At 51.2% G+C, this 10099-nt stretch overlaps 1 protein-coding gene across 1 annotated transcript in view; it reads right to left on the reverse strand.

Annotated features, from left to right (window-relative positions):
- Positions 1 to 10099, reverse strand: part of PTPRN (protein tyrosine phosphatase, receptor type, N) — a 20914-nt gene that overhangs the window by 7560 nt on the left and 3255 nt on the right. Inside the window, exons 4-15 of the mRNA XM_010861298.1 lie at positions 9876 to 9989; positions 6982 to 7078; positions 5735 to 5996; positions 5298 to 5652; positions 4740 to 4871; positions 3489 to 3523; positions 2539 to 2813; positions 2240 to 2326; positions 1852 to 1931; positions 1593 to 1657; positions 722 to 940; positions 101 to 309 (exon numbers count right to left, since the gene is read on the reverse strand). Of these exons, the coding sequence (XP_010859600.1) occupies positions 101 to 309; positions 722 to 940; positions 1593 to 1657; positions 1852 to 1931; positions 2240 to 2326; positions 2539 to 2813; positions 3489 to 3523; positions 4740 to 4871; positions 5298 to 5652; positions 5735 to 5996; positions 6982 to 7078; positions 9876 to 9989 (1930 nt within the window). The remainder of the gene's footprint in view (positions 1 to 100; positions 310 to 721; positions 941 to 1592; positions 1658 to 1851; positions 1932 to 2239; positions 2327 to 2538; positions 2814 to 3488; positions 3524 to 4739; positions 4872 to 5297; positions 5653 to 5734; positions 5997 to 6981; positions 7079 to 9875; positions 9990 to 10099) is intronic.

The following is a 10099-nucleotide window of genomic DNA, read 5'->3' on the forward strand; positions in this document are numbered from 1 at the left end:
ATGTAGGCCTGCAAGGACACCACAGCCTGGCGCCGGCCCCCACTGCCAGCCCTGCCCCTCCCACCACCCGGTCCCCTCCCTGCCTCTGGGCCCATGCCCCATCCTGACCAGAATCATGTGTCCCGTGGAGATGTCCATGTTGGCTTGGGCGGGCTCCTCACACCAGGACGGGGTGCTGCTGTGGGAGCTGGGGCTGGCCTGGGCAGCATCGCTGAACTGTGAGGACACGCTGCTCACCCGAGAGGGCTCGGGTGGACCCTCCGCCCTGTTGAACAGGGACTTTGTAGCCATATGCTGGCGGCATAGATCCTGCAGAAGAAGGACAGGGCAGGATCCATGTTCTCCTGAAGCCTTTTCAACAGAGTCCTTAGGATGGTCCTGGATTGCTTTTGAATGAAACCTGTCTCCTCTGGGGTGGGGTCTTCTGCCCTGGGTCTTCTGCCTCATCCTTTCCAGGGCTGTTCTGCTTGGGTGTGGCCCATGACAACTTCAGATATTACAGAGCAGAATCCAGAACCCCCTGAATGGTGGTATTGGGGAGAACTTCAGGAACCACCTGTTCTCAATTCCCATCCATTCAAAATGCCCCCACGACATCCCCTTGCTGGGGCTTCTCCAGCCCCTGCCTGGATATCCAACTCCCTGCCCTCATCTTACATGAGACCCAGACTCCTGAGCCCCTTCCATTCCCTTTCATCAACAAGCTTCTGGGGCTGCACACCTGGTACTCAAAGGTCGTGTCACCATGGGCCCCCTCGGGTCCCAGGGCGGCCAGGCGCTCCTTGTCCCGCTGTCGTGCATGCTGCCGCACACACAGAGCCACTGCCAGGGCCACGAGCAGCCCAGCCACACCCGCCAGGGCCACCAGAGTAAGAAGCACGGACCGCATGGGAGAAGTGCTGTGGGCCGGTCGGGGAAGGATGGCGGCTGCCTCCTCCCTCTGTGGGAACAAGGTTAGAATCAAGGTGGGCAGTGGTGATGCGGGGAGACTTAGGAGCTGCTCCTCACTCCTGTCCCACACCCCACTCCCTGCTAGGATATCTCCTGGGGAAAAGCTGAGAGGCAGGGACATGGTGGTACAGGCAGAGGGACTCACGTAGACCCAAGATCCCTCTTTCTCAATCCCCATGGGACCAACTCAACCACATTGTACTGCCAGAGACTTAGTGGGTGACTCTCCCTAGGAGTTTTTGTATTAAAAAATGGATGTAGAGAAGTATAGAGACCCAGGAAGTCAAATAGTAGAACATGAGGCATCAGTGTTGGATGCATAATAGAAGCATATTTTGAGTTCAAAGTCCTTTCTGTGTAATGTTTTCCCTTGGAATCTGAGACTTTGCTCTAGCATATCTATGGACGGCTGGGCCATCTCAGGTAGTTCTTCCAGGTGAGCTGGCTGCCTATAGAAGGCTGATCCTACAGGGAGCTGGAGCCACTGGGGCCATCTGCTGGTTGGAAAGAAAACTGCATGGAGGAGGGCTGCTTCAGCAAAGGTGGTGTATTTCAGCTCCTGTTCTGCCAAGACTGCCTTCATTTCTGGTGGGCAGCATCAGCCAGCGGGGACTTTGACTGATTCTTCAGTTATCTCATACCTGTCCCACTCCTGTCTGCAAGATCTGGAGCCCTGTCTGTGCTTCCAGTTCAGACTTCACCAACCCTGCAGGGAGGACGGAGGTCAGATCCTCTCCAGCCCCAATATGGTCTCCACCCCATGCCATGCAATGCCCCGTGGCAGGCTGGGCCCATATGGCCCGGGTCTGGGAATATTCCTGGGTCTGGGAATGTTTCAAGGAGAGCATCAGCCACCGGTCTGGGTCTATACAACTAGGGCTAGGGTGAAGAAGTAATTACCCGCTTGCTGGGTCACATCAGCCAAAGACAGGTTCTGTTCATTGTGCCGGATGCGGAAGGTAAGGGCTGGTCCCACGACACTGCCGAATAGGAGGTATATTACTGCCTCACCCATCACAGATCCCAGATTCAAAATGAGAGATCCGCTCTGGTCCTCTCCCTATTAGAGGATGGGGCTGAAACCCATGCCATACGAGGATGTTTCAGGAGGGAAGATACTGGACAGGCCAGCAGCAGGGCAAAGTGTGGCTGTACCTTCAATGAAGCTGGAAACATCTGTGACCTGACCTCGGCCCCTTACCTGGAGTTTGTCTTCCCCTCCTCCCTTGAGCCCCCTAGGCCCCACCCCCTTCAAGCTACCTGCTGCCCCAGCCAGATTGAGCCCCACCTGATGTTGATGAAGCTGCCCGAGGACATGTGCACGTGCTCAGCCAGGATCTCCAGCAGCCTCACTCCTGCAGCCAGACTCAAGGGCCTGGAGTTGCAGAGCCGGTAGAGGAAGGAAAGTGGGGACCCTCTTGGCCACTTTCTTGAAACACCCTCCAAGGGTGTCAAGACATCCAGAGGTGCAGAGCAGTCCCCCCCACCCCCATCTACTTCACATCTGCATTTCTGCTCTCTGCCTCCCAAGGCAGGCCAGCCCAACCCCCAAGGGAACAAGAGGCTGCCCCGCGCGGGAGCCCTTACTTCTGGTCGGTGACAATGTAGCCGTATTCCTCTGCTGATGGCCGAGTGGAGGGCTGCCCCGCCACGGTGGGCTGGCTCTGGCCCAGCGGGCTTTTCTTCTCTACCAGGACTGGAGTGGCGGGGGGGCCAGCAGCTTTCGGGGGCTCAGAGGATCCGGTGCTCAGCTCCTTCTGGGCTTTATTGGAGGTAGAACTGCCAGTGGGGGATCCAGGCAGGGAGGGCATTGGGGCTGGAGGCTCTGCTGGGTCTTCGCCCTGAACCTGCTCCTCCATTGTCTGTTTAGAAGAGAGGATAGAGGTAAGGTCTCTAACAGTGAAGGGGTTAAGGAAAGGGGGTCTACAATCTGGACCCTGAGTTCCCATAGGGGTGCTTATGACTTGTTTCTCTTTCTATCCCCAGACCCAGGTCAGCATTGGGTACTGAGAGGGCATCCAGGAAAGTGAGCCAAGTGGATGAATGAATGAATGAATAAAGGGCTGAATGAATGATTATTCATGATAAGTAATAATCGACAGAATGGGGCTGGAGTGGGGAGAAATTCCAGAGTGAGGAAAGCTGGAGTTAGGGGAGAAGATGAACAGGCAGCCAGTGCTTTTTCGACTTTTGTTTAGCCACACAATCTTAGAAATCCAACGTGTGAAACGGACAGAGCCTCAAGCTGTAGGGCAGTCAGGAGCCTGCCTGCTCCCTTCCCTCCCTTCGCCTAAGGATCTCATTTCAAGAGCAAGGTCTGACACGACTGCAGTGAAAAAAAAGCAGTGAATCAAGAATTCTCGCTTCTGGTCCCAGCTCTGCCTTCAGCCTGAGGTGAGACTTTAAACAATGACTTGCAGCCTCCGGGCCTCTGTTGAAGGGTCAGAGAATACAGATTCTGGGTCCTGAGCCTGAGATTTAGATTTCAGCTAAGGGCGTTTGCTGCCTTACGGGTCAGGGAGGTGTTGCAAACTCACTTTCTTGATGTCAGCTCCAACGTTTACAGCTCCTCCTGTAGAGACAGGAAAAACAAAACTCTGGGCAAAGGGCCAAGGCCAAGGTCCACACAACGCAGGTAGGAGAAAGGGCTGGTAGCTCTGAGTCTGTGGCATCTGCTATGGGCTCTCCCCGCAGTCAGTAACCAAGGCTGTTGTTGAGTTCATCCTAAGCATGGCCTCATGCCTCTGAGTGTGTTAGTCCCTCAGTCATGTCTGACTCTTTGTGACTGCAGAGACTGTAGCCTACCAGGCTCCTCTGTCCACGGGATTCGCCAAGCAAGAATACTGGACTGGATTTCCATGCTCTTCTCCAGGGTATCTTCCTGACTCAGGGATTGAACCCACTTCTTTTGTTTCTCCTGCATTGGCAGGTGGATTCCTTACCACTGTACCACCTGGGAAGCCCCATGCTTCTGGGCTTCTGCATCATGGGCTCAGTTATTTCAGTTGTATTCGCCTCTTTGTGACCCCATGAACTATATCCCGCCAGGCTCCACGGGATTCTGGAGCGGGATGCTGTGCCCTCCTCTATATCTTCCCAACCCAGAGATCAAAGCCACATCTCTTATGTCTCCTGCATTGGTAGGCAGGTTCTTTACCACTAGCACCACCTGGGGAAGTCCCTTCTGCTTTATGCATGCACGCTCAGTCACTTCAGTCGTAACTGATTCTTTGTGACCCCACAGACCATAGCCCACCAGGCTCCTCCACCCGTGGGATTTTCCAGGCAAGAACACTGGAGTGGGATTGCCATTTCCTTCTCCAGGGGATCTTCCCAACCCAGGGATGGAACCCGGGTCTCCCACATTGCAGGCAGACTCTTTACCTTCTGAGCAACCATTGCTTGATCAACTCCTCCCTATTTTTGGCCACATCCCTCAAAGCTATTCTTTGCACTGTCCTCTCTTACCTGTCAATTAGTGGCTTCTTGGCAATGACCTTAGGTCATCAGCATCTTCTGCCTAGCCTTCCCGGTGCCTCCAGATCCCCAGCTCACACCCTCATTGGCTTCTTTCCCCATTACTTCCATCTCCCAGTCCTTTCCGGCTCTAACTCCTCAGCTCACCACCTCACCCCTTGCTTCCTGACCGTGGCTGTCAATGACTCCGTGTCTCAAACCAACTCCCTCCCCTGAGCTTGGCCCTTCCCCTCTAGACTGTTTCTTGTGGCCTTGAGAAGTGGGGCAAGAGGCCTCTGTGGGGTTGGCAGTCTCTCTGCCCTGACACTCACCTGGATTTTGTCTGGCACCCTTGGGCAGCAGCTGCAGCAGGGTCGAGAGGGTAGAGAGCTGCTCTGGGGTCAGCTGATGCAGCTCCACACCATAGCCCGCCAGCACAGCGGCCACTCTCTGCAGAGTCACATCTGCTGGGAGCCAGACACGGAGCTCAGGACTGGTGCCAGGATGAACTTACGGGATGAGTTTGCAGGTCGGTGGGGACCCCCACATTTAGGAACTTTTCAAACACCAGGACACGGATGCCCTCCCCTTCCCATCTTTGTCCACACTTTGGGGGAAAGCCCTTCAGGTGTCAAGACCAAACTTCAGGCCCAGTAGGGACTCCTTGATTCCCTAGCTGGAGAAGGCATGTCAGCTCCACCCACTACTGTATCCTCAATGCCTACTTTTGCCTGGCAGAGAGCAGGCAGTCAGTAGGCATTAGTTGAGTGTACAGATGACTTTAAGGACAAATTAACAAGTGCATGCATAGTCAGGACAGACCCCCCCCGTCTCTGCCCCCGCAGAAAGCAGCCCCATAGGCATGGAGTGGATGCTGAGGCCACGGTTACCTGGCTGCTCTGCTGGGGTGGGAGGTTTCTCCTCACGACCCTCTAGTCCTTCCTCCTCATAGCCCTCTGAGGAGTCCCCTGCCCGGCTGCTGCCCCCTGGCTCTGGCAGCCTTGGTGCCCTGGTCCTGCTGGGCACTTGTGACTCCTGGGCCAGGTAGAACAGCTCTGACTCCTGGAAAAGCTGAGCAGGTGGAGGCCCTGGAGGGTCCCCATAGGAGTGGCCAGGGTGAGCCCCAAACATGCCCTTGGAGCCAGCTCGGCTGAGGAAGGCAGGGGCTTCAGCCTTGGGCAGGGGGTCAACACTGACCATTCCTGGGGAGCTCTCTGAGCCCCGGGAGCCACCGCGGGAGCCAAACTGTGGGAAACCAGAGATTGGGATAAGAGCAGATGTCAGCATGGGGATTAGGGTTGGGAGGGGGCCAGTGTCTAGAGCTCACCTGATGGAACAGGTAGGGCTGCAGCAGGGCAGGTTCATAACTCAGGGCAGGATGCGGGGGCTGTGGGGGCAGCAGCAGATGCTCCAAGAGAGGGGGCAGCAGCTCAGCCTGCAAAGGGGACAGGGGGGAGCCCGCCCCAGCTCTGCCCCCACCTACTGAAGGTCGAGGAAGCCGATGCTGCGGAGCTGGGGCGGAGCCAGTGGGGATGCCCTGTAAAAGCAGCTCCCCAGCGGGACCAGGTCTCCTGGGCACCAAGCCAGATCTGAGGAGGAAAGCAAAGTGTGTGTGTGTGGGTGTGGGTGGGTGTGTGCGCGCGCGCGTGTGTGTGTGTGTGCATGTGTGTTGGTTGTGTGGGGCAACAGTGTACAGAATCTATGAGGCAGAGATGCTGGGGGCCAGGCAGGCTTAGCCTAAAGTAAACCTGATCTCTCAAGAGGTGAGGTAGCCTCAGGAGAGGAGAAAGTAGCATGGAGAAGGGCCAGAGGTCTACACCTGGGTAGAGGTCATCACCTCCCTGGTAAGCGTGCCTGGGTCCCTGAAACACAGCAGCAGAGCTGATGAAGCATGAAGCTAAGGACAGAAAAGGGGAGAGTGGGGAGCAGAGGAAGGGAGCTGGGAACTGCTCTAGAAGAACTGTGGCTGCAACTTGCCCCGTTGCCCCTGTGTGCACGTCCCCAAGCACACATCCAAACATTCAGTGCCGTGTCCCATCCTACCCAACTCTGCCTTCTTCACCTGGTATCATCCTCTGAGCCCCAAGCCCTCATTTACTTTCCTTTGCTTTACAGAGCCTGAATGATGCCTTCAGAGCCCCTAACCATAATAGGAAGATGGTACCTCTTACCATGTAGTAATAAAACTGAACATTAAACAGCCTCAGTCTGACAAAATTCTAATCTGTTCCATGATGACTGCTTTGATGCTTCTTTTAAAATACCAAATGTCCAAATGTTTCAAAGTAGTCTTTAACATTGTGAATCAACTATGCTATGATAAAAATTTTAAGAAAAGACTTTATCCAGCAAAAAAAAAAAAAATCCCCCAGTTTTGAATGCCCTTGTTTTGCTAGATCCCCAGGGATGAGCTCAGCTCATGTTGGGCATGTGGGAATATCAATTGACCACTCCAGAGCCTTTTTCACCCATGCCCCAGCCTGCTGGTCTCTGTACATACTTTCCTCTCTCCATCAGGAGGACCACAGATGCACCAGCCTTGCAATGCTAGAGCTGATGACAAATGATGCCTACCTGTCCCTTGGATGAGGCTCAGGGGGGCGAAGCCTGGGGATACGCTCCATCTCCTGGGAGATCACATACTGGGTGAGGTCATCATGCCAGGACAGTCCTTCCAGGGAGAGAAAAGAGTGAGATGGAGATTGTCCCTCAGGCTTGGGACAGTCTGAGGGCTCAGTAACAGGGGCCAGCACAGATCAAAACTGCACCCTCTACCCTGCAGTGTACTGAACTGGGAAGAGCCCAGGAGCAGTGAAGGGGGTCCAGAAACCTGGTGGGTGATCTGAGTTGTCCTTTCCGCCTCCCCCCACCCCACCCCCAGGTGCAAATCTGGAAGTGAGACTGCTTCCGGTGAGACTGGGTTTAAATCCTCTGCCACTTACTAACTGTATGTCCTTAGCTGAACCTCTGTGAGCCTTAGTGCTCTTATCTGGAAAATGGGGCTTTATACCTCCTAAAATTGTTGTGATAGTTAAAACACAATATAAAATGGTTAGAATAGTACCTGACATATTATGAGTATTCAATAAATGTTATCATTATTACTCTCATCAATATTATTATTCACCTTATTTTTATTGATCCTGAACCTTAGTTTTCTTTATTTGTGGTGGTGGTGGTTTAAGTGGGAATAACGTATACTTTATGGGTCTGTTCAGTTCAGTTCAGTAGTAAAGATTAAATGCAATCAGGGACTTAAAAATGCTTGGAAACCTCCAAAGCACTTATACACCTGTTTTAAGCCTTCATTATCATCATCTTATCCTGAAGGCAGATCTGTTTGACCATTTCCCTCAATGAACTCTGCTTGCAGGAAAAGTCAGTCATCTATTCTAAAAGGATAACCTCCTACTCTCCAGTCCCACCTACTCCCATTCCTTTTTGCTTGCTTCTGGATTAATACTCATACTGCTTTTAACTCATATCATGTGATCTATACCTGCCTTTTTGCCTATTAACATAAGATGAACTATCTGTGTTTCTATAAAAGGCCAATCCTCCACTTGGGCACTAGATTTCATCCCCTGCTAACCTACTCAAGAACATCTTCCCCACAATTCTCCCCTTTTTCCTATATCATTGTTTTCTCCTGTTGTCTACTGAATTATTCCCATTCATATACAAACACAATGCAATTTCTCCCATGTTATAATAAAAATACTGTTTGAATCCCACATTCCCCTCCAGCTGTCACCCCATTTTTTTGGTAGCAAGACTCTTTGAAAGTGTTATCTCTGCTGGCTGTATCCACTTCCTTTCCTTCCATTCCCTCTTACCCACTCTATTCAGGATTTTCCCCCCCCCCAACTACTCTACTAAAACTATCATCAAGATCACCAGTGGCTTCTGTATATCTAAATCTAGGGTTACTCTGGAGAAGGAAATGGCAACCCACTCCAGTATTCTTGCCTGGTAAATCCCATGGGAAAGGAAAAAAAAAAAAAAATCTAGGGTCAGTTCTCAGATCTCATCTTACTTAAGCTACCACCATCATTTGACACTGTTGATCACTCCTTCCACCTTGATACACTCTCACTTAGCTTCTAGGACACCAAACACTCTTGTTTCTCCTTCTACCCCATTGGGTCTCCCTTCTCAGCCTCTCTTGTTGATTCCCCTCCTTCTCCTGGTCCTCTTAATAGAATTCTTTAGGGTTTTTCTTCATATTGACTCAATCCCTTGACTATTTCATCCATCTCATGGGTTTAATTACCATCTATACACCAAAGAATTCCAAATTTATATCTCTACTTCAGACTTCTCTCTCTCTTTCAAAACCCAATCTTACATACTCAACTGTCCATTCTAATTGAGTGGACATCTTAACTCAGTATAATCAAAACTGAGCCCCGCCCCTTCCCCAAGTTTATACTTCTGAATAGTTAATATTTTAATGTTTAGTATTTCTGTTTGTACCATTGATTCCCTACATCCTATTCTCAACATAGCAGCAAGAGTGATCCTTTTAAAGTAGAAGTGATATCAAGTACCCCTATGCTCGAACCTTGTGATGGTTTCCTCTTTTACTCAGAGTATGGTCAGAGTCCACACATTCTCCTATAAAATCTTAGAACATCATTACCTACCTGACTGCATCTTCTGCTCTGCCTCTGCATCACTCCTCTACAGCCTTCTGTAGAGGTGTTTTCCATGGTGTTTCTCAAACTCATGCTTAGGGCTTTTGTTCTAGATCCTTGGCCAACCAAAATACTCTTTCCTAAGATAACCTTCTGGAAAACATCCGCACCTCCTTGATGTATTTATTCAAATTTCATAGCCTCACTAAGATCTATCTTGACCACTCATTTTAATAGTATGGCTTCCTACCTCACCATTTCTGATCCCTTTATCCTGCTGTAATTGTTTTTTTCCATGGCACTTATCCCCTTCTAACATACTAGTATTTTCTAATTTATATAATGTAGCACCTCCCTTCATCTCCTGAATATAAACCCTAGTAGGCAGAGATCTTCATTTCACCCCTTGATAAATCCTAAACACCTAAAACTAGTTTGCCACATAGAAGTACCCAATAAATGAATGAATTTATTTGAATGAATGAATTGAATGAGTGGGGTGTTCTCCTGGCTGAGGACCCCAGGATTACCTCTGGAATACTCAGTCAGTTCCAGAGAGTGGGCTGATCTCAAAGAGATGAATGCTGGCCTCTTCCAGTGGCTTCTTCCAGAAGCCTTCTCTGGATTCTTCCAGAGAATCTAAGTGTGAACAGCGTATCTCTAGGGTTCTACTCCCACTCCTGTCTCCAGTAAGGTCTGGGAAGTTGAGGCTCCACAGTGGGTGTGATAGGAATGTCCCATGAGAGAAAACCTGGAGTCAGATGGTCCCTCCCTTCCCCATTTCATCTAACCAAGTTACAGCCTCTCTCCTCCAGTGCATCTAGACCTCACCTTGGGACATGAGCTGCCGGAGCACACCTTGTAAGCGTTGAAGAACTGGGGATGTGACTTGCAAAAGGGGCCGGGCTTGCCCCACTCCCACCTGGCACTGTCCAAACAAGCCATCTAAGAGCACAAAAGTGGTGTCAGCAGAGGGCTTGGACAAGAGGCCTTCCAAAGTCCAGGTTGCAAATAGACAGCTCTGTCTCTATCTCCTCTTTTGGCTTCAGAGGGCT

Source organism: Bison bison, unplaced genomic scaffold (assembly GCF_000754665.1).
Source record: "Bison bison bison isolate TAMUID 2011002044 unplaced genomic scaffold, Bison_UMD1.0 scf7180017864471, whole genome shotgun sequence".
Classification (NCBI taxonomy): domain Eukaryota; kingdom Metazoa; phylum Chordata; class Mammalia; order Artiodactyla; family Bovidae; genus Bison; species Bison bison.